The 24,880-nt window shown below is 43.6% G+C and overlaps 1 protein-coding gene across 3 annotated transcripts in view; it reads right to left on the bottom strand.

The window, feature by feature from the left end:
* ENTPD4 (ectonucleoside triphosphate diphosphohydrolase 4) overlaps nucleotides 1-12,556 on the bottom strand; it is a 39,709-nt gene extending 27,153 nt beyond the window's left edge. For 2 of the 3 annotated variants that reach the window (XM_025873829.2, XM_025873830.2), the window contains exons 1-4: nucleotides 12,381-12,556; nucleotides 3,356-3,454; nucleotides 1,725-1,922; nucleotides 1,022-1,227 (exon numbers count right to left, since the gene is read on the bottom strand). In XM_025873829.2, the coding sequence (XP_025729614.1) occupies nucleotides 1,022-1,227; nucleotides 1,725-1,922; nucleotides 3,356-3,363 (412 nt within the window). In that variant the 5' untranslated portion in view covers nucleotides 3,364-3,454; nucleotides 12,381-12,556. The remainder of the gene's footprint in view (nucleotides 1-1,021; nucleotides 1,228-1,724; nucleotides 1,923-3,355; nucleotides 3,455-12,380) is intronic. The other variant, XM_073892599.1, reaches the window with a different exon arrangement.
* Between the last annotated feature and the right edge of the window lie 12,324 nt (nucleotides 12,557-24,880).

Here is a 24,880-nt window from a genome sequence, read left to right as displayed (position 1 = left end):
TTATTGTTTTAGTAATCCCCACATCCAACATGGGGCTCGAACTCATGACCCTGAGATCAAGAGGCACATGCTCTTCCAACTGAGCCAGCCAGGCGCCCCTGTGGTCCAGTTTAAGTCAGTGATTATCAACTATCAAGACATAAAATTCCTATTGCAAGGTACTCCTGGACACCTTCCATTCCTAATACTTCTGACAGAAGGGCAATGCCCATGGAAATGGTGTACATACAGAAAAAGGTTTGAGAACCACAGATTTAAATTGTTTAATGGAGAAAGCAAATCCCAATTTTTATACAACACACAGACTTAGAAACTGTGATAGCTTTAAAAACTGGACATAATAATATCAGCTCTTCTAAGTTCTACAGTCACTCTTATTAAATAATGTAGATGATTAGAAATATATTGGGGGAGGCGCCTGGGTGGATCAGTCAGTTAAGTGTATGACTTTTGGTTTGGGCTCAGGTCATGATCTCAGGGCTCCCTCTGCACTCGGTCTGCTTGAGATTCTCTCTCTCCCTCTGCCCCTCCCCCACCTGTGCACATGTGCTCTCGCTCTCTCTCTCAAATAAATAAAATCTTAAAAAAAGGAAAAGAAATATAATGGAGCACTTTTTAAAAATGAGGGGAAAAAAAATACATACCAATGTATCAGAGTACAGATATCCATGAGTTATCTGAAATTACCCTGTCTATAGGGATAAAGACCAATGGCTACCAAATAGGGGAAAAAAATCCCTCCATAATTAATGTCAACTAGCAAACACTTGAGGAGACACATGAGTAAGGCACTGTGATAAATGCTGCAGAAGACACAAGACAGGGTTTTGGATATTTTATCAAGGAGTTAATCGCCTCATGAGGGATGGACAGAAGAGGGGAAAGAAAGTGAAACAATCAGGTCCTGGTGTGAGCTCTGCACCAGGGCAATGACTGCGGGGAGAGGGAGAGGAGGACATGAAAGACCTCACAGAGAAAGGACAGAACCTGATTATCAATCAGATATTTATCTTTTACGTACCGGGTTTTATTTTCATAACCACTGGCTTCCGGTTTTTATCCCTCATTTGTCTGATATCCAACAGATCATGAGGATTGCCGTTGTGCCTTGGCCAGCAGTAGACGAATATTCGAGACCCACTGCTACCACAGTCCACCACGATACCGTAGTTCACATTGGGGCTACTGGTGTCTGTAGCTTCAATGTCAGTAACTCGTGCCAAGTACCTTGTTCAGAAAAATGAACACATGCTTTTACTGAGACAGAGACTCTCATCCTGAACCTGAACAGACCAATTGCAATAAATATACACCAAGTCTGTGAATTCTGAGCTGACCCACAATTGCATTTTTACAACTGCCAAATGATTAAAGAGTCAAAATAAAACAAAACGAGTGACAGTGATAAAGATAATCTAAATCAGATACACAGTCATTACTCCTTTTAAGAAGTTCAAACAAGTTCTGAGAAGCAAAACTATTCCCAAACTATTGACATTAACTGAAAAATCAGCTTAAAAGATATCACAGGAGAAGCTTATGTTTAAATCCTCTTACGATGTGGATTTGGTGGTTAATGATCAAACAGTTTCCAACAGTTTAATTTTTCCTGCCATGCTGTTTTCGGCACAGATTCTGTTTCCTACAGCTGCAGGCTCCTTCAATTCCAACCTAATCCCTAATGTAAAATGAAGCATCCCATCTAGAAATGTTTTTTCTCTTACCTTTGAAACTTCTTATCTCTGGATAGTCGCCCATACTTATTTCGGATTATAACAACAGAAAAGTATAAAAGTGAAACAGCAGCAGCCAGGATACTAATAACAATAATCTGGCGTAAATTGGTATTCAGAATTCGAGGACACCCCACTGGAGAGATGCTAAAATGCCAGGAAGCAGGAAAAAGACAGGAGATGCCGATCCTAAAATTAAAAAAAAAAACAAAAACCAACTAACCAGATTTTAAAGCAATCTGCTCCAAAGAGGCCTCTCCTCACCTAAACGGATCTCAAGGTTAAGACATTTGGCTCAAGCCACCCCTGTTACCCTGCAGGGAGGTATCTGTAGGTCAGCATCTTCCCTATTGCTATTTTGCTATTTTACTCATTATTATAAAACTGCATGAATGAAAATTACACCCTGATGTTTATGACACTTCTGTGTTTTTCTGCCTTTCTTGACAATATTATGTAATTATTATTTGTACCATACTTTGTTCCCCCCCAAAAAAAATTAGAGACAAGAGTCAGTTCAATATGATAAATATATAAATCTACAATGAACTCCTGTTTAAGGATGATGAAACCGAGAAACAATTCAGTACAAAGAAATACGTGTAACAAGACAGGCCTGTAAAGGTGGTCTAGAGGCCAAAACCTTGTCCATCAGATTAGAAACATATAAACAGCTCAGGAGGAGGAAGACTTTCTTAACATTGAATCCCAAGGCAAATATCCCCGATGACTGAGTGGGAAAATGGCAGAAAAAAAGTGTCTTTAATAACATCCCCATAATAAAGCCAATAAATGAGTTTTGTATGTCCTGTGTTTTTAGAATTATTTGAGACATTTTTGCAAATAAACACTTTTCTTCTCCGTTTATGTCAGGATTAAGAGATTATTAGTAGGCTTAAAAAAAGCTTGCTACATTTAGAATAGATGTTATTGTTTTGTGGTTAATTTCTTTAAAGAGTGCTTCCTGGACTAAAATACCTCACAGAAGGGGGAGATATCCTGCTAACCTAGTGGAATTTTGCACCTGCAGTGTCTAGTCTCCATGTGGGTCCTTGGGCCACTCCACAGAGTGTGTCATCCCCTGCCCACTCCTCCAAGGCTTCCAGACAGCTATACTGTGCTTAATACAACCCCTCACAGATTCCAACCCACCTGCCCTTCACTGTAAGCTACGTTAACCCCTGCAGAATCCACCCGGCATGACCATTTTCTGTAACAGGCGCCCCAGTGAGGCCTGGAAGAACAAAGTTGTTAAACAGAAGTGTAGCATAACTTTGAACACTTTTCACTTGGAATTGAGATTTTTTTTTTTTCCTTTCAAGATCTGCTCCTGTGGGGGCGCCTGGGTGGCTCAGTCGGTTAAAGGGCTGCCTTCGGCTCATGTCATGATCCCAGGGTCCTGGGATCGAGTCCCGCATCGGGCTCCCTGCTCCGCGGGGAGCCTACTTCTCCCTCTCTCTCTGCCTGCCTGCCGCTCCCCCGCTTGTGCTGTCTCTCTCTCACTATCTCCCTCTCTCTGTGTCAAATAAATAAAAATGTTTAAAAAAAAAATAAAAGATCTGCTCCTGTGGCACCAAAACCTCAGGTTTTACAAGTACTGGTGATGAGACACCATCACTCACCTCCCCATGCTGATGGGTCCAAGACCAGGCAACGTTCTAGGAGTCAGTCCTCACACACCATCACAGAAATAATGGGGTCCTCCCGGAGTTAGAGACCTCCTGTTCCAGAAAGTGAGAAAAGTCATAAAGATGGCACAATCCAAGACGACATCTATGTTCTTTCACCAAGTACGGGTTTAAATCCAACCACACATAATCTGGGACACGAACCTTGCACTGAAGCTGGCAGAAGGGCCTATTCTGAGCACCACACTTCTAAGTCAATTTCATGCTGTCAGAGATACAGGCCTAAATCAAGAGATGGTAATAGTCTGGTGCTCGCTAAAATTGGAAAGAGATGGTAATAGTTTGGCAACTAGTTAGTGCTCTCTACCTAAAAGCCAATCAGTGACCCCAAAATACCAGCTCATCAAATAGGTACTGAATTAAGGAAGACTCAGGGTCAGGGCAGTAGGCAGGAAAAGTCACTGAATGGGAATCTGAAATACGGACTCACAGAAGAGAGAGGTGAGCTCACGCACAAAGGACCACACAAGGTACCGTGTTCCGAGTCCGCCCCGGCGCATCCCCCGCTACCGCCTCGCACTCCTTCAGCTCCCGGGCCTCACTTCGCAGAGAAAACAAGGGCTAGTGGGGGCTGACAGCTAGGGCCTCCTTCTGACCTACTGGATCCAAAGACCTCCCTCTTCCTTGGTTCTGTGGCTTTACCTCTTCCAGGCCTCTCAAGACAGCCGTCTGCCCTTGCCGGCTTCCTAGCCCTTGAGCAGCAAGGACGCCCCCAGGTCTCCTTCCTAAAGGCCTGGCTGCTCTGCCGTGCCCTGGGCTTCTTCCTGGCTAGGCTCCGTTTTCCCCCAACTCTGATCTCTGCTCCTGCTGCTCAGTCTCATTGAAGGCTTCAATTAGCAGATCACTCAAAAACTTCTTTCTCTACCCCAGGCTTCTCTTCTGAGCTACAGCTGCAGAGATCTTCAAGCATCCACCGACACCTCCATCTGAACACAGCACCAGCCCATGAAAAGCAGTCCTAAAACCCACGCTTGGACTGCAATCCACCCTCCCTTCTCCCTTAACCTGGCCCGCCCTACAATCTCAGTCTTAATTCCTCCAAGCTGCTTGAACCAGAAACGAGGGAGTCAGGCCTGACCCCTTGTTCTCCTTTACCTTTCACAGCCAGTTTCTTACAGATTCCTCCCTCCATTTTTTTTAACCTCACTTTATCTAAAATCTGTTCCTTTTCTCATCTCTTGCTCGGTCTATCAGAATAGCAGCCTAACAAGTTAGCCTCCTACCTACAGTGTCAACCCAGTGGCTCTCCAATTCTTCATCCAAGACCTTTAGGCACATTTTTCTTTTTTTTTAAGATTTTATTTGACACACACAGAGAGAGAGAGAGAGAGAGAGAGAGAGAGCGCACAAGCGGGGGGAGCAGCAGGCAGAGGGAGAAGCAGGCTCCCTGCATAGCAGGGAGCCCGACGCAGGGCTCGATCCCAGGACCCTGGGATCGTGACCTGAGCCGAAGGCACATGCTTAACGACTGAGCCACCCAGGCGCCCCTAGGCAGAGATTCTTCACGTGAAGTTGACACTCCCCCCGTCCCTGCTCAGGCACGAGATCCCCTTACTCTCGTACTTGAAATCCTCCAGTGGCTCCCACTGCATTTAGAGTACATGCCGAAGGCTTTACTCTGACTTTCGTGGTCCACGGAACCTCGCCACCTGTCACTGCTCTGATCTCATCGTCTGCCCTCCCTTTTCACTCCACACCAGCCATACTGGCGTCCTGCTGTCTTCAAACATGCCAGGTGCCGTCTGGTCTCCGGGCCTCTGAACGCGCTGCTCCCTCTGCTCAGAAATCATCTGGGTGATTCACTTTCTCACTTCCCCCAGGTCTTCACTCAGTGTCACCTTCCCAGGGAGGCTTTCCCTGGCCACCCAATCTATCAAACTATCCTCTCCACCCATCTCTTTTATTTTTTCCCTTAGCTTTTACTTATTTATTAAATAGAGCTTTTTATGTGCTAGGCCCTGCTTGCTTACAAATATTAATTGATTCCTCTTAATGACCCACAAGGTAGGTGCTATTTTATCACATTTTACAGGAGAGGCGGAGAGGCTAAGTAACTTGCCTAAGGTCACACAGCTAAGAGAAGATGACTGTACACAAAAAAGCTGAGATTCCAGCATGAGAACCCACACTCTTATCCTTGTCTCTAACATACTGGGTGTGTGACTGCATTTCTCTTGCTCATGTGTCAAGTTCCACAAGGGGCCAGATTTCTGTCGGCTTGGTTGACTGCTGCATTCCTAGTACCAAAAAACCCTAGGAAAGTGCCTGGCAAAAAGTCAACTGAGACCCAAAATGTTAAGAACTTACACACTAGAGTGATCTTTCCAAAACAACTGGGAATCCTGACACCTCCCCACCTCTTCTTTCTTTTTTTTTTTTTTAAGATTTTATTTATTTAAAAGAAAGAGAAAGAGCACAAACAGGGGGAAGGAGCAGAGGGAGGGGGGACAAGTAGACTCTGCACTGACACGGGGCTCAATCCCACAACCCTGAGATCATGACTTGAGCTGAAATCAAGAGTCAGATGCTTAACCGACTGAGCCACCCAGGCGCCCCATTTTTTTTCCCACCTCCCCACTTTTCTCTCCCACTCAGGAAGAAGTCCTAACTCCTTAGGATGGTAAAGGAGGGCTCTCACGGTCTAGTCTTATGCTGTTTAATAGGGGGAGCCACTGCCATGTGTGGCTATTTAGAGTAATTAAATGAAAAATGCGGTTCCTCAGCTGCACTAGCCATATTTCAAGTGCTCAGTAGGCACATGGAGCTTCTGTATCAGACAGCACTGATCTTGCCCTTGTCTTCTAGTCCTATCCCGACAGACTAGACAGATATGTACCCTCTGCTTTAGCCATACTAAACACAAGCAGCGAGTCACCGAAACGCCCCACATTCCTCTACCTTTCTAGAATGCTTCTCTCTTTCGGGTCCACCTATTGGTGGACTAACACAAATTAGGCCTGATTCCTCTGTGAAAGCGTCCCTAGTCCTCATACCCCCAGAGCATTTGCTCATCACATTAGTGGGCTATTGTATTACACTTGTGGTTGACTTTCTCATTACGTGGCAAGCCTTTCATTGGCAGGTGCAGCCTCCTCTTCTGTTTCCCCAGTGACCAGTGCCTGTCACGCAAGTATTGTCTGCTTCATGGATGGCTGGGAATGGGAGAGGTAAAGATGAATCAGGTATGGACCCAGCCCTGAAATAATTTATAATGCAGTAGAGGAAATAAAACACACACACACACACACACACACACACACACACTAGAGTAAAAAGTATTAATGATGCCTATTTGACAGAAGGGGAAAAAAAATCACTTTAATTCATTCAGGTTTCAATATGGTATCCATATCAGACCATGTACCCAACACTTGGGACAAACAATATTTGTGATTTAAAAGTTTACACAAAAAAGAAAAAAATTTCAATTGCTGAGATATTTAAATGAATTTTAATGTGTTTTTATAAAGTAGCTATCTTTCAGCATTTGAATATGGTGAGATTACTACATCACAACTTTTATGAGAATTCCAATGGTTCAAAAATTAGATGTTAAAAATATGCATAAAAATGTAAGATGAAAATGTACCCAACTCAGAATCAGTGAGGCTTTTCTACAACTGACATCAATGTCTCAATCCATAAATGCAAGAAAACAGACCATATGAGTTTAAGACTTCTTAGTGTTTTAAAAAAAAAATCCCTTCCCAAATACACAAGGCTTGGGAAAATTACTTGAAACATCTATAACAAAACGTAAATATCCCTGATATATAAAAGGTTCTTCTAAATAAGTAAGAGAAACACTGAAATAGAAAAATGAGCAAGGATAACTGGAAATTAACCAAATAAGAAATACAAATGGCTGATACAACTTCATTTATATTTAGAGAAACATAAAGAAAAACAAGACTTCACCACTATCAGACCGGTGGAGATTAAAGTCTGACAATACTTTGCTAACAAAGGGGAATACTGTCGTGGAGAATCTAAATAGGTACTAACCTTCTGGGGTATGGGTATATGGGTAACATATATGAAAATTTTTAAACATGCTTACCCTGTGCTCTATCACACAGAAATTCAACCTTAGGAAATAATAGGGTAAATTCACTAAAATATGTGTAGGGCACCTGGGTGGCTTGGTCAGTTAAGCGTCTGCCTTGGGCTCAGGTCATGATCCCAGGACTCTGGGATCGAGTCCTGTATCCGGCAGGGAGTCTGCTTCTCCCTCTCCCTCTGCCCCTCCCCCCCCCGCTTGTGCACTCTCTTGCTCTCGCTCTCTCTCAAATAAAATCTTTAAAAAAATTAAAACGTGTAAAGAAATTCATGACAGTATTGAGTATAATAGCATAACATGGTTACTGATGTGCATTATAGGGGGTGGGCTAGACTACACATGGACCATTTCTGCAGTGGTGGAGCAAAATGTGATTATTAAAAGTGATGATGCAGATCTGTACTTATGGACAGAGACAGATATCCATGATATATTACATGAAAAAAACACACCACGCACAGAGCAGGGGAATGGAAGGACAGAAACCAAAATGTTAACATGGTTGGCTACCGCTAAGTAGTGAGATAACAGGTCATCTGTTTTTCTTCCCTAGGTTTGCCTTTATTTCCTAAAAGGCATACATGAACTTTATCAGCAGAAGAGACAACAAAACTATTTTTAACAAGCTACCTTCAGGGGCACCTGGGTGGCTCAGTCGTTAAGTGTCTGCCTTCGGCTCGGGTCATGATCCCGGGGTCCTGGGATCAAGCCCCACATCGGGCTCCCTGCTCGGTGGGGAGCCTGCTTTTCCCTCTCCCACTCCCCCTGCTTGTGTTCCCTCTCTCGCTGTGTCTCTCTCTGTCAAATAAATAAATAAATAAAATCTTAAAAAAAAACAAAACAAAACAGCAAGCTACCTTCAACTGAGATCTCCAGTGTCCAGCATCAAATTCTCTTCTGGATATATCAAGAAAGCTTATGTTAGCAACCACGACATAGGAATTCGAATCTGAACGTTTTTAAAAATCGATAATTATGTGAGAGCTGAACTAAGGACAAAACAAAAGAATGTTCTAGTTAACAGCTTAAAGTCAAGGACCTAGGGGGAAGAAAGACCTTTAAGGATTCAATGATGTGAGCTTGGAAGGGATAGGAAGGGCGCAGAGAATTAACAAACCTGGCTCCAGTTTTCAAGGAGTGTGCAGACTGGTTACAGAGAAAATTCTAATATCCGTAAAATAATCAAGAAAATAACAGAAGGCAATGTTAAATCATCCAGACTCTTGCTGTAACATATAACAGTTCAGAGAAGAGCACAGTGGAAGCTAGGGAACAGGAAAAGATTCTTGGAGGTGAGAGGTACACTTTCAATGGGAGAAGCGAAAAGGGAACACATTTCAAGGAAGTTGCACTGTTTAGAATGATCATAGCAAACTTGGTAAACATTATTTAATCTGGTGTTTGTCTTAGAACTTTTTTTTTGAAATACGTGAGGATTTTGACAAAAAGCATAAATGGTTATTTTTGTAAGTGACAAAACTGGTGCTTAAAGAGAGAGGAACATAGGACAGCTTATAAACTGCTGAAGTAATTACTTTTATTTAGGACAAAAGTATGACTATTACCCAGCAGTCAGCAATATGGTAATTTGATCTCAAAACGTAAACTCCAATTGTATTTGTGGCTAAGAATCTTGGCACCAGAGTTTAGAATGTTACATAAAACTGCCATGTTTTTAAAGGGCTTAAATTGTGTTAGATCTACCACCAGAGAGATGCACTGACTCATGATTTCAGCTAGTGGGGAGGCCCTCCTTAGCTGAACATTCTCTAGTGGAGAGAAGTCCATAAGGTCATGGTTCAATGTCTCTTTCATTTTCTTACTATTAGTCCTAAGGAAAACAGTGAAAACAACATAAATCAATTGCAAAGTGAAATGGCTCTTCTGGTGAAAAATGCAGCATGCAATGAGACAGACATTAGCAAATTCTCAAATCACAAGCAAACAAAATAATAGACAAATGAGACTATGGAAGAGCTAGACCTGAGTAAGAAAAGGTAAGATGACACGAAGAAAAGAATGATATAAATATCACAGGATTACAAGAGGACCTTGAACAATCAAAGGAGCCCACACACACTTAGGCAGAACTTTGTAAGAAAGAAACAACTGTCAGGGGACACCTGGGTGGCTCAGTTGGTGAAGCGTCTGCCCTCAGCTCAGGTCATGATCCCAGGGTCCTGGGAGCGAGCCCCACGTGGGGGGAGGGGCGCTGCTCAGTGGGGAGCCTGCTTCTTCCTCTCCCTGCCTCTCCCCCTCTGTCAAATAAATAAAATAAAATCTTAAAAAAAAAAAAAAAGAAAAGAAAAAGAAACAACTGTCAGGGTGCCTGGGTGGCTCAGTAGGTTGAGTGTCCGAGTCTTGGTTTGGGCTCAGGTCATGATCTCACGGGTCATGGGATGGAGCCCTGCAGCGGGCTCTGTGCTCGGCGGCGAGCCTGCTGGAGATTCTCTCGCTCTGCCTCTCCCCCTGTTCACATGCACGTGTGTTTCTCTCCCTCTCTTTCTAAAATAAATAAATCTTAAAAAAGAAAAGAAAAGAAAAAGAAGCAACTGCCTTGGGAGAATGAGAAACCAAAGTGAAGTGCAGGATGATGTGCCTCACTGGGTTGTGGGGAAAGACATCAAAATAACTTAATTCAGTCTTTGTTTCAGAAGAATGCACGTAGTTGCATTTATGATCTACATTTTCTTCAATATTTATTTTTAAAAATTTTATTTTTCAATAGCAAGTCCTAATCAAACCTCTTCCTACCTCTCACTATTCATTTGCAAAATTCTGGTCCCTATTTTAAATGACCTTTTACTGGTCACACTTTTCCCACATCACCTCTGCAATTTCTGAAATCTGCAGCTCTGACTTTCCTCAAATTCCAATTCCACATCCTGAGCTTACTGACACCCTGTTACTACAACTTGTTTAGTCCAAATCTGGGGTCACAATCTTTTGGCAGAAACTAAGACAAATTCCAAACACCGTCCAAATTCTCTAGGCCAAGTGGGATATCACTATTGGCTGGGGTCACCTGGTTCTTAACCTTGAATCCTACTTATCTGTGTGTCTACATATTATATCATTCATTGGGTCCTGTCAAGTCTTTTTCAAACACACATCTAAATCAGTTAGTTCACACATCTAAAATCACCACAGCAGACATCACTACCTCAAGACAAACTCTAGGCAGATCAACTACCTTCTGCCTTTACTCTAAATGCCACACTTCAGAAACACCTGTGTAAAATGCTGCTTTCAAAATATGATCAGCTGAAGAAACTTCTGGAGCCTATGGGTCAACACCAACTTCCCTGTGTGGCATCTGAAATCTTAACATCCATCAACTGGTCCCATCTAATTTTATCAACTTCTCTCCTCAGCCCCAGATAACATCTCTCTGCTGTAGTGAGATGGGTCTCTTCTTGTCCACATACACTCTTCTCATTCTTGCCTCTGGCCTTTACTAATATCACTTCTAGTATGTTCTACTCTCAATATTACACTTCTTTCAAAGCACTGGTCCAATATTTTTCTTTGACAAGATTTAACCTGTTTTACTTTCTAATGTTTTCCCACACTCCGAATCTTCTCTTTATTCAAGTGTAGTTTGTTTTATTTTATTTTATTTATTTATTTACTTAAGTAGGTTTCATGCCCAGCATGGGGCTTAAACTGATGACCTGGAGATCAAGAGTCGCATGTTCTATTGACTAAGCCAGCCAGGCACCCCAAGCACTGTTTATTTTAAATAAACATGTTGAATACATATGTACAATGTAAATCCTTAGATCAACTTTATTACTTTCTTTCCTTCTTTCTAGACTATAGACACAGGAGTTGAGATCAGGCCTTCCAACTAGACCTGGAAGAATGTAAACCATAGATTCAATATGTAACAGACACAAGTGATTAATCAATGCTAAGGTAAACACAGAAAGAAATCATTAAACCACTTATGCAAACTAGTACCACATTCTAAAATTCTGCTAATCTGTCAAACTGAATAAACCTAATACAAAGACAAAATAACATCAAATACAAGGTATCACAAAGAATATGATTCTTTTAAGCCTCCAAGGCTGAAAAAAATTCATTACGCAAAGCAAGACAGGGTAAACGCTGCCATGTGAAATCAAACTAGGGATCTGAGTCTCTAATTTAGAATTCTTTAATGATTTCTAGTTTATCTTCTAGCATTGAAGTTCCAGAACTGTAAAGCATCTCTTTTCTTTCCTAACAGTGATAAATGTTCTCTGAAAATGCTCTGCACCAGTCTTCATCTAACGGGTCTGGGGGCTCTTGTAAGTTCTGGGACATATTCTACAGAATGAGATCTGTGTCCTTAAAAGGTGTCCACGCATTACTCAGGTTTGAGAAACACTGCTTTCACAATCACTTTATTGTCCAATTAGTTCCATTCTTCCTAGGAGCAATCTAAAGCATAAAACTTAGTAAGAGCAGAGCAAAGCAAAACCAGGGCTGAAAGTACCGATGTTAGGATGAGGCGGCAGGCAAGAAGCAGTCGGTGTAACATCCCCTTTCGTCCCTCCCCAGTGGGGGCCAGATCCGCCCACACTGAGTGTGAGAGAGCGAAAATCCAGCGTGGTCACCGGAGCAGGCGCGACAGCACCATGCCAGTTTCTCCTGCCAGGGACTGGGGGAGAGCACCTGCCGCCCGGGGTCACCGGCGCTGACCGCCGGGGCGCCCGGATGTGGCCGCGCGCCTCGGGCCGCAGGGGCGGCGCCGACGCCAGGAAGACCGCCAGCAGGCACGGGGAGGGCTCCCCGGACAGAGGGGTTCGTCCGTGGCCCTCGCCGCTGCGCCGGGCCCCACACTTCAACCGTCCCAGCTCCGCCGGGCGCTTCCCCACCCTCCCCTCGTCCGCGCCGGTAAGGCCGCCTCACCTGTTCGGCAGCACCCGATTCGGCGGCCGAGACTCCCGACGGCGGGAAGCTGGGAGCGGAGGACATCACGGCCACCGCGGCGCGGTGGTGGCGGCGGCAGCACGGGACCGGCTTCCTGGAGGCTCCGCTCCTTTCCGGGAGCAGCACCGCGGCCCCGGCGCCGGCCCGTGCGCGTCACCGCCGGTGCAGGGGCGCGCACGCCGGGAGGGGGGATGGAAGCGCGGCTCCGGGGGCGGGGCCTGAGCCAGAGGCGGGGCCTGAGTCAGGAAGAGTGGCGTGGAGGGCAGAGCTGTGGGTAATCACGGTGGTGGGGCTGGGCGGAGTGAGTGCCAAAAGGGACAGTGGTATCACAAAAGTAACGGGTAGTGTGGCTTGGTTACCGCCAGTCGTAGCTGGTCTGGTAGTCAGAGAGCGGCAGTGTGCTTACTACACCGCGGTTATCTTTCCTTTGTGGCCCCAAGGATTATGGAAAATAACACTTGAAAACCTAGGCATTTTCGCTGAACTCTTGACAGGTTTACAACTTTACCAGTTGCTATCCCTGTTTTTTTTTTTTTTTAAGGTTTTATTTAAATTCTAGTTAACATACAGTGTGACATTAGTTTCAGGTGTACAACTGAGTGATTCAACCATTAAAATCCCAGAAGAGAACACAGGCAGTAACGTCTTTGACATCAGCCATAGCAACTTGTTACTAGATATGTCTCCTGAGGCAAGGGAAACAAAAGTAAAAATGAACTATTTGGATTTCATCAAGATAAAAAGCTTCTGGGGGCGCCTGGGTGGCTCAGTCGTTAAGTGTCTGCCTTTGGCTCAGGTCATGATCCTGGAGTCCTGGGATCAAGTCCCGCATCGGACTCCCTGCTCCACGGGAGGCCTGCTTCTCCCTCTCCCACTCCCCCTGCTTGTGTTCCCTCTCTCGCTGTGTCTCTCTCTGTCAAATAAATAAATAAATCTTTAAAAAAAATAAATAAAAAGCTTCTGCACAGTGAGGAAACAATCAACAAAACTGAAAGGCAACCTATGGAATGGGAGAAGATATTTGCAAATGGCATATCTGATAAAGGGTCAGTATCCAAAATATGTAAAGAACTTATAAAGCTCAACATCCAAAAACTGAATAATCCATTTAAAAAGGGGCAGAAGAAATGGATAGACATTCTTCCAAAGAAGACATACAGATGGCTAACAGACACATGAAAAGATGCTCAACATCACTCATCGTCAGGGAAATACAAATCAAAACTACAATGAGATACCCCCTCACACCTGTCAGAATGACTAAAATCAACAACAGAAAAAACAACAGGTGTTGGCAAGGATGTAGGGAAGGGGGAACCCTCATGCACTGTTGGTGGGAATGCAAAGTGGTGCAGCCACTCTGGAAAACAGTACGGAGGTTTTTTAAAACTTAAAAATAGAACTACCCTGATACAGCAATTACACTATTAGGTATTTACCCAAAGAATAAAAATATATTAATTCCAAGCGATACACCCACCCCAGTGTTTATAGCAACAATGTTTACAATAGCCGAACTATGGAAACAGCCCAAGTGAATGGATAAAGATGTGGTATATATATATATATATATATATATATATGATGGAATATTAGCTATAAAAAAAGAACAAAATCTTGCCACTTGCAACAAAGTGGATGGAGCTAGATAGTATTATGCTAAGCGAAATAAACTATCCCTGTTTTACAGATGGGGAAGCTAAGGCTCAAACCATCCAGTGACTCTATCAAGATACACATAATTAGTAAGAGCTAAGATTTCATCCTTGCCAAAAGCATGTTCTGGGGGAGACAGACTGCCCACACACAATGGTTCTGAGAAGAAATAGTAGGGTGAACACCAGTTCCCGAGGTTGACCTGATGACCTGGTACTTAGTTCAAGGCCACTCTCTATCTCTAGCTCGACAAAAAAACTGCCTTGAAGTCACAGCACTGGAAGAGACATTGAGAATCATAGCTTCCATCTCCAAAAGAAGACCTCTTTTTCTACAGGTGAATACATTGCTGTCCAAAGATAGGAAGTGACCAGCTAGCCTAGCCACTTTAAAATGTTTTTTTTTTTTTATGAGAGCCCTGGAAATATCTATATCGTTACTTCCGTCAAGTAAAACAAATGTGGACAGAACTAGTAGTTACATATTTCAAGCAGAATCCTTCTTGGTCCAGCACCAGCCTGGGTCATCTCCTTGGAGTAATATTTCATCCCTGGATTCTTTTTTTTTCTTTAAATTTTTTATTGTTATGTTAATCACCATACATTACATCATTAGTTTGTGATGTAGTGTTCCATGATTCATTGTTTGTGTATAACACCCAGTGCTCCATTCAATACATGCCCTCTTTAATACCCAACACCAGGCTAACCCATCCCCCCACCCCGCTCCCCTCTAGAACCCTCAGTTTGTTTTTCAGAGTCCATCGTCTCTCATGGTTCATCTCCCCCTCCAATTTCCCCCCCTTCATTCTTCCCCTCCTGCTATCTTCTTTTTTTTTCTTTCTTAACATGTATTGCATTATTTGTTTCAGAAGTACAGATCTGTGATTCAACAGTCTTGCACAATTCACAGCGCTCACCATAGCACATACCCTCCCCAATGTCTATTACCCAGTCACCCCATCCCTCCCACCCCACCCCCACTCCAGCAACCCTCAGTTTGTTTCCTGAGATTAAGAATTCCTCATATCAGTGAGGTCATGTGATACATGTCTTTCTCTGATTGACTTATTTCACTCAGCATAACACCCTCCAGTTCCATCCACGTTGTTGCAAATGGCAAGATGTCATTCCTTTTGATGGCTGCATAATATTCCATTGTGTATATATACCACTTCTTCTTTATCCATTCATCTGTTGGTGGACATCTTGGCTCTTTCCACAGTTTGGCTATTGTGGACATTGCTGTTATAAACATCGGGGTGCACGTACCCCTTCAGATCCCTACATTTGTATCTTTGGGGTAAATACCCAGTAGTGCAATTGCTGGGTTGTAGGGCAGCTCTATTTTCAACTTTTTGAGGAACCTCCATACTGTTTTCCAAAGTGGCTGTACTAAGTTGCATTCCCACCAACAGTGTAAGAGGGTTCCCCTTTCTCCGCATCCCCGCCAACGTCTGTCGTTTCCTGACTTGTTAATTTTAACCATTCTGACTGGTGTGAGGTGGTATCTCATTGAGGTTTTGATTTGGATTTCCCTGATGCCGAGAGATGCTGAGCACTTTTTCATGTGTCTGTTGGCCATTTGGATGTCTTCTTTGGAAAAATGTCTGTTCATGTCTTCTGCCCATTTCTTGATTGGATCATTTGTTCTTTGGGTGTTGAGTTTGATAAGTTCTTTATAGATTTTGTCATCCCTGGATTCTGACACTGTTCATGGAACAGGCTAGTAGTGGACAGGGGGCCTGGTAAATACCATCTTGGGCGCCTGGGTGGCTCAGTCAGTTGAGCAGCTGACTCTTGATTTCAGCTCAGGTCATGATCTCAGGGTTTTGGGATTGAGCCCTGAGTCAGGCTCTGTGCTCAGCAGGGAGTCTGCCTGGGATTATCTCTCTCCCTCTCCCTCTGCCCCTCCTCCCGCTCCCTCTCTCTCTCTCAAATAAATAAATCTTAAAAAATAAAGAAGTAAATACTGTCTTTTTACTCTTGTTCCACATTAGAATCATAAAGCCACAGAATGTTCAAGCCAGAGGGACTGTGGAAACTGTCTGGTCCAAACTACCTCCTTTTGCTGTTGAGGAACCTGGACCCAGAGAGGTTAAGTGACTTGCCCAAGATTCCTGGACACAAAGGGGGGAAGCTATACCAATGATCCTGACTCCTACATCAGTGCCCTTTGGTGGTAATCTGTTTCTATTTTTAAAATGTCCAGTTTGGATGGCTTACACGTATTAGCACCTCTGTGATACTTAAGTCTAGTTTTTAGAAGCTGAAGTAGTTAGCTACCAACATGTGATTTTAGGGCCAGTCTCCCTCAAAATGATGTGCCTTTCAAAGCCCTTACCATCTGAGATATTGATTTGAACTATGAGTGGTCTCTCTTAAGGAGGCCCCCACTAAAATGACAGACTAGTGTTATTATTCTATCAGCTTTCTTGGTAATTCATATATAATAATTATCTGATAAAAGCTAGGAAAGAAAAGTATAAAGAAAGTATGAAAACATGTAACATGGTGTATTCATTTCCTAGAATTGCCCTAACAAATTACCCCAGACTAGGTGCTTAAAATGACAGCAATTTCTTCTTTCACAGTTCGAGAGGCCAGAGGCCTGAAATCAAGGTGTTGGCAGGGCCATGATGTCTCTGAAGACTCTAGGGGAGGATCTTTCCCTGCCTCTTCTTAGTTCCTAGTAGTTCCCAGCATTTGGCATTTGGCATTTCTCAGTTTGTAGATGCATCTCTCCAGTCTCTGTCTCTCTGTTACATGCTGTTGTCCTGTGTGTCTCTCTGTTCAGATTTCCCTCTTCTTATAAGGACACCAGTCATAATGGATTTAGGGCCCAACATAATCCAATAAAATTTCTTAATCTAATTCTGTCTGCAGAGACTTTATTCCCAAATAAGGTCACATTCACAGGTTCTGGGTGGATATGAATTTTGAGGGACACTATTCAGCCAGCACATGAGAGGACCATCCCAGTCTAAGCTGTCAGGGAAGACCTCTGAGGAAGTGGTGTTTGAGGTCACACCCTCCAGATGAACTGGAATTAACTAGAAGAAGGAGGAAATCTGGGTCTATTTGAAGAAGTAATGTAGTAGAAACAGCAAAGATGCTCTGAAGGGGGAAGGAACACAACCGTCAGAGTGATCCATCAATTTATTCTCACTTATTAACAAAAGAAACAAAAAACTAAGCTAACTGGAGATAACATTTACTGAGTACTTTATTTTAGGTATAGTTCTAGAGCATTAGAAAACATAACAAATAGAATGATAACGAAAATGCATCAGAATTCATGGAATGCAGCTGAAGTAGCAGCCTGGGAGAAATGTATAGCTTGAAAAAGCTTATTTTAGTAATGAAAAAATATTTGAAATCAATTATCTATGTTTCTATCTTAAGAAGTTAGGATAAGAAGGGTGCCTGGGTGGCTCAGTCAGTTAAGTGTCTGACTCTTGGTTTCAGCTCAGGTCATGATCTCAGGGTTGTGGGATCAGGCCCTACAATGGGCTCCATGCTTAGTGGGGAGTCTGCTTGAGATTCTTTTCCCCTCCCCCCCTGCTCCTCCCCCAACTCATGCGTGCTCTCTCTTTCTCTCTAAAATAAACAAATAAAATCTTAACAAAAGAGAGAAGTTAGGATAAGAAAAGCAATTTTTTTAAAGATTTTATTTATTTGACACAGAGAGAGAGACAGTACAAGGAGGGGGAGCAGCAGGCAGAGGGAGAGGGAGAAGCAGGCTCTCCACTGAGCAAAGAGCCCGATACGGGGCTCAATCCCAGGACCCTGGGATCGTGACCTGAGCCGAAGGCAGCCACTTAACCGACTGAGCCACCCACGTTCCCCAGGAAAAGGAAATTTTATTAACCCTTTAAGAAAGGGATTATGCCAATCTTATATAAATTCAGAGAAATAGAAGAGGAGGGAATACTTCCTAACTCATAATATAAGGTCAAAATGATCCTGATACCAAGAAACAAAAAGGAAAGAAAATTACACATCAATATCCTTTATGAACACAGATGCAAAAATTCTAACAAAATGTTGGCAAATCAAATTCAGCAATATCTAGAAAGAGGAAGATAGCTTAACCAAGTGGAATTTCTTCAAGAAATGCAAGGCTGGTCCAACCTTTTAAAACCAGTCAATGTCATTCATTTCACAAACAGTGTAAATTGGACAATTCATGTGATTCACATGATCTCAATCAATGTAGAAAAAACATTTGACAAAACTCAACACTCATTCATGATTTAAACCAAAAAGCTCTCATCAACTCTAGAGGGAATGATCTTCCTCAGTTTGATGGGAAGATCTACAAAACTATACATCTACAGAACTATAGCTAACATGTCTGCAAGAACGAAGTACTTCATTACCTGTTTGGTATTTTAAAAGTATTAAATGAAAGTCTGAAAAAGAATGTGACATCTGGATTGCAGAAGTCACCTTGCAACCATGAGGCAACAGTAATGAGGATAAGAAGGCCATACTAAATATGACGAAATAGAAAGGAAGAGTTGCTTGGGTCCATCATGGCATCATGAAACCACTGGACTAATACTAGCTATTGGGTCTACCTCCTGACTTCTTATAATGGGAAGAAAGTAAAGCCTTTATTTATATAAATTAATTTAAATTAGTTTTGGCTGGATATTCCATTACTTGCTGTTAGGTATTTAAAAATATTTGTGGACTGGTTGATTGGAAACTAGAAGGTCCCTCAAGAGGTCTTATTTCCCAGCTGCCTTTTTCTTTAGTTAGTGTACGGTCTGTTTACATTTTATAGATGAGACAGCTGGGCTCTCAGAGGCAAAGCGGTTTGCACAATCTCCTAAGACTAAGGGACGGGATCACTGAATGTAAAGAATACCAGACTGGGAGGGGGACACCTGAGCCCTAGCCCCTGCTATGCTGTCAATTGGTCATGTAAGCACAGAAAATTTAGTTTACCTCATTGGTCCTCACTATCAATATGTTATTTTATAAAAGGGAAGGGGGGTGGCCAGGCTGACCTCTAAGGTTCTTTTCATGTCTCAAATCCATAATTTCTAAGAGGCGAAAGAGAAGCCTGGGAACAAGGCCCTCTTCTTCTTCCTCCTCCTTATGTAATCAAACATAAATGAGCTCTTTCCTTTTTTCATCAAACTCTGGATTGCTCTCAATTTATGCATATGGGAACCTTGATGAATGGCTCAATATTTAACCATCAGTATTTCAAACCCAAACAGGATTTCTTTTAAATTATCTTCTTGAGGGCGCCTGGGTGGCTCAGTTGGTTAAGCGACTGCCTTCGGCTCAGGTCATGATCCTGGAGTCCCGGGATCGAGTCCCATGTCGGGCTCCCTGCTCTGCAGGGAGTCTGCTTCTCCCTCTGACCCTCTTCCCTCTCGTGCTCTCTCTCTCATTCTCTCTCTCAAATAAATAAATAAAATCTTTAAAAAAAAAATAAATTATCTTCTTGAAAAAAAAAAAAACCCTCAACATGGCAATTGCTTGGCATCCTGCTGGCTTTGCTCTTTAAATGTTTTAACCCATCATTCCAGGGAGCCTAAGTTGGTTAAACTGTTCCTCCTGGCAGTGTGGGTGTTCAGAGGAGGTAACCATAAGGCATTGGATGTCACAGACACAAAGGAATCAAGTGGCCCTTGGAAATGCTGAGTCATGTTGTTCTCCCTTGGTCCTGTTTGCCTTCTGATGCACTCAGGCACAGACTAGTTTTTGAGCAACTTGGCTAATAATCCTATATACTTGTACAGAATTTGTCTTCAAGGAGATTATAACACTTGACAGACATGACCTCATTTATAAGCTCAGCATTCCTAAGGCAGGGAATGGGCCAAGAAAATTCTTATTTTATGGCGTTTTGTTGTGGAGAGAAAATGCTTGAGATCCAGAAAAAGTGACTTGTTTAAAGCAACATCAAAATTCAGGGTTTCCTTCAACTTTTTCTCATCACAGCATCATGATCAACTGTATGTGAAGGGATTATGAGGGATATGGGTCATTACACACACACACACACACACACACACACACAAGTAGGGAGTGAGTGGACATGGTTGCTGCTCAGAACCCACCCTTCTGTTTTTGGTAACAGTACCTCAAATTTCTGAAAGAATACACCTGTCTCACACTTGGTCCATTTGGGTCAGAACACATGACCCTGGCCTGATTAAGCAGAGTAATTTCGTCCCCAGACTGCTGTGATTGGTACATGCATCATGCTACTCTGATCAGTACAAGCCCCCTTCGATATCAGCTTCATCTGCAGAAACGATGAGATTTTGGTTTTCATATGGTTTTTGTTCCATTTCGCAAACCAGTCAGACTTGGGCAGGAAGCAGCTGGGTATTTATTGCACCCCTTGAATCTCACCACTTCTGTGTTCCTTCCTCATTCCAGCTAACATACCACTCTCCTTCACATCCTTCATTCATTCCCTATCACCTTGAGGTTAGAGTTGTAATTCGTAGCAAATCAGCTCTGGGAATCAGTGGGTGATTTGATGTTATTGGCAGGTTGGCCTCATGCATACCTCCTGAGCATGACACTGCAAGGTCATGACTGAGTCCCCTCCAACTTTGAAGCCCCAAGTCCTAACACTTCTCCCCATATCCCCTGGTTCTAACATGCTTAACTGCTTGCTTGCTCCCAGAGTGTTCCTTATTTCCATGCCTCTGTATCTTTACACACATTTCCTATGACTGGAATAATTTCCTCTTTCTTGATTGCCTAGAAAAAAAAAAATCTATTCATCCTTCAGTTTGCCCCTCTGCAGCTGTGTTATTGTCGAGCTGTTCTTAACCTCCCAGGCCAGAAAGTCTCTCTCTTTTATCGCTCAGCACCATCATTTGATATAACTGCTGTTGGTCTTATTCTTCTGTGTATCCTTAGCCCGGAGCAAATATGAATTCAATTCAACAAATGCATCTTGTGTGTCCATGATGTGTTCCTCCCATGCCCTGCAGAACTAAGGCTCTAGCTACCTTGTCTTCTGCAGCAGAAATAGATTTCACCCATCTCCTGCTGCAATGATCCTACTCTTGCCTGATCTCCAGATTCATCCCTGTTTCAGATCCATGCCTTATTTTTTAGGTAGCTGCCCAATAATGTCTACTCGAACTGAGGTGGGTATTTCACCTTGTTCAAGTCAAGCCAACAGTTCCACCTGTCAGAATCTTTGGAATTCATATTTTGTTATCCAACTTGCTCCTTATCCTTCTTAGCTTGGAATCATACTTACTTGCATACATGTCTTAGTCCTCATATCCTCTCCCACTAGATTGTAACCCCTTGGAAGGCAGGTACTGCGTCTTCTACTTCATACTCTCCAGAGTGTTTGGTAGAGTGCCAGGCAGATAGGAGGTGCTCAAAACACGTTTGCTAAGTGATGAATGAATGAATGAATGAATGTATGGAAGAATGAATGAATGAATGCTATTACTTTCCTTATAGACAGAGCTTGGCAAAACAGGTCACTTCTCTGCTTACCACCCTTCAAAGTTCCTGAGGTGAGGGGACAGAAAAGGGAGAGAAAGCAGTGGGTGATCCATAGATAAGCTGGATACCTTTCTTTCTTTTCTTTCTTTCTTTCTTTCTTTCTTTCTTTCTTTCTTTCTTTCTTTCTTTCTTTCTTTCAGATTTTATTTATTTGACACACACACAGAGAGAGAGAGAGACAGCGAGAGAGGGAACACAAGCAGAGGGAGCGGGAGAAGGAGAAGCAGGCTCCCTGCTGAGCAAGGAGCCCGATGCGGGGCTCGATCCCAGGACTCTGGGCTCATGACCTGAGCTGAAGGCAGACGCCTAACGACTGGGCCACCCAGGAGCCCCAAGCTGGATATCTTTCTTCACAACATTCTGATCCTACTTGCCTTGTATGCCTAGCACAAAATTCCTTCGAGTTTTTGGACTTGGATGGAAAACTTTCCACTTGAATGATGCAGGTTGAACCCTATTTTTACATTGTCTCATCATTTCAGCCGGAATTGGGGCCCAAGAGTTGGTTGTGTATTCTCACTGCAACATCTTTCTGAGGCCTTCTCTGCCCGCCAGGTAAAATCACAAGCTGTCACCCTTCGACCCCACACTCTTTGCCCAACCCTGCTTTCCTCTTTCTCTGTAGCCCGTATCACCATCTATTTTCTTATTTTGTCAGTTTACAGTTTGTCTCCCCCATCAGTCAGGAGGCAGAGACCATATATGTTATTTCAAAGGACAATTTTAATATAAAGAATTGCTACCTAATAGAACATGCTTACCTACTAAAAGAGAGTTTAAAAAAAAGAGAGAGAGATTTCGCAAAATGGTCCAGAAGTAGCAAATGCAGCAAAGCATCTCCTACCTCTAGGCTTTGGGGGGAGTGGACAAGAAGGAACTGAAGATCTATGGAGCGCCCCTGACCCCCTTGTGTGCCCATCCCAAGGCTGAGGCTTAGAGCTCTCTCTCCCAGGAGGGTGCAGCTACCTGGGACTGGCTACATCACATGCAGACTCCGTGCAAAATGAAAGTGCGGGAATTTTAAAATTCATAAATTACCAAGAGTTCTACGACAGCAATAGCAGAACATGAAAACAAATGCAGGGCTTTTCCAAGTATGGGGCCCATGGGCCTGACTCCATAAGTCTGTGCAGCTCTGTGGCCACTGCAGGAACCCACAGCCTGCTGGTAGCAAAAAAACTGCCAGAGGGTTCCGGCTGGCCCTGCTGTGGCCGGAGAGCATGCGCTGGCCCGGGCTGCTCACCTGCGCAGAAGTGCCTGGGGGAGTGGGGAGAGCCTGGCCCAAGGACAGAGCCAGAGCCCTGATAGTTGGCCTACTTCCGGTGTTCTAGAAACCACAGCTTTACATACTTTCCCACTTTGTTGTTATAAAGATATGTTTTTCAAGTCAGGATGATCAAACATGCTATTTACTCATGTGTTACCCAGATTCGTAATCTTCCGCATCTCCGAATAGATGCATGTACTCTTGCTGCCCGTCCTGCTGTTTGTGATGTTTGCGTCCATTCCGGAAGGGCGAAAACAGAAGGAACCGCCTCCTAAAAAAAGTGGCATGATATAGGATGGACGACACAAAGGGAGCAATCACTGTGGAGGAAGAGGAAAGGCTTCTTGTTTTCTTTTTTTAGTGTGGTAAAATACATGCAACCTAAGATTTACCATCTTAACCGTTTTTCAGTGTACAGTTCAGGAGTGTTAAATATCGTCACGTTGTTGTGTAACCAATCTCCAGAACATTTTTGTCTTACAAAACTGAAACTCTACACCTATTAAATAACAACTCCCTATTCCCACCTGCCCCAGCCCCTGTCAACTACCCCTCTACTTCCTGTTTCTGTGAATTTGACTACACCAGAGACCTCATGTAAGTGGAATCCTATGGTATTTTTCTTTTGCGAGTGGTTTGTTTATTTCACTTAGCGTAATGTCCTGAGTTCATCCATGTTGTAGCCCATGTCAGAATGTCCTTCCTTTTTCAGGCTGAGTAATAGCCCTTATATGGATGGACCACATTTTGTTTACCCATTCATCCGTCGATGGACACTTGGCGTGCTACCACATTTTAGCTGTTGTGAATAATGTACAGATACCGCTTTGAGACTCTGCTTTCAGTTCTTTTGGATATACACTCAGAAGTTGGATTGCTGGATCGTACGGCAATTCTGTTAATTTTTTGAGGACCCTCTCTACTGTTTTCCATAAGGGCTGCGCCAGTTTGCATTCCCACCAACAGTGCACAAGCGTCCCATTTTCTCCACTTCCTGGCCAACACTTGTCGTTCTCACTTTACTTAAAAGCACCTTCGGGCTCGATAGGAGAAGGTAAGTCAAAAGAGAAGCTGAGACCTCTATGAGTGCCTTTCCTAACCACACCCTACCCTACACATCCATGTTGTGCAATTAACGTTCATCGGTAACAAGTCTTTCACTTTTGTCATGAGCTCTGCACTTGTTCAGTCATCTAAATGGTCTTCCAAACTGCACCATCAGAAAAGCGTCTTCAGATTGTAAGCTCATGGTCAGGGCTGTGCCTACTTGGGCTCCATCTTGCTTGGCCTAGAACCCCGCACAGCTCCCACAGGTGCAGCCTTTAGAAGGCACTTTAGAAATGAACAAGCCCTGACTTTTCTTGTTCACCCCGGGAAACTGAGGCAGGCCCAGGGTAGGTGGCCTACCAGATACAGACAGTGGCGTAAAAATGATGGGTATTGAGCATCTGCTTTCACAGTTAATGTCTCAGCCGCTGGGGAGACAGGTGGTGACCCTCAGGGCCGTGCCTAGTGTAGCGGAAGTTTCCCAAGTACACAGAGCTGAGGGTGTCAGGTCAGACTCAGATGCTGCCTCCCAGAGCTGACTCCATTTGGAAGGACCTGTGTGTACAGCTGGATTCCTGCTCCCCTGGTGGGAAAAAGCCTGGCCTCCTGAATTGCCAGGCTGTTGTTTGTTGTATTTTTTTTAAAGATTTTTGTTTATTTATTTGAGAGAGAGAGGAAGAGAGCACAAGCACGGGGAGGGGCAGAGGGAGAGGGAGAAGCAGGCTCCCCTCTGAGCAAGGAGCCTGATGCGGGGCTCGATCCCAGGACCCTGGGATCATGACCTGAGCTATAGGCAGACGCTCACCCGACTGAGCCACTCAGGTGCCCCCGTTTGTTACATTTTTAAATGGTGGATCCAGACCCCGCTTCATCCGTGAGGAGCCTGGTGCCACTCCTGCGGGACTTAGGTCCAGTGGTCTACGTTTTCTTCTGTCCTATCCTTTAATACAATGACTATAACTGGAAAGATAATGAGAAGGTTAAGGAGGATTTTTACCATGCCC

The sequence above is a fragment of the Callorhinus ursinus genome, unplaced genomic scaffold, assembly GCF_003265705.2.
Source record: "Callorhinus ursinus isolate GAN/ISIS: 27379988/994484 unplaced genomic scaffold, GSC_fseal_2.0 scaffold4, whole genome shotgun sequence".
NCBI classification, from domain to species: Eukaryota; Metazoa; Chordata; class Mammalia; order Carnivora; family Otariidae; genus Callorhinus; species Callorhinus ursinus.
The sequence above is the reverse complement of the archived record's forward strand: the minus strand, read 5'-3'. Positions and strand labels throughout refer to the sequence as shown.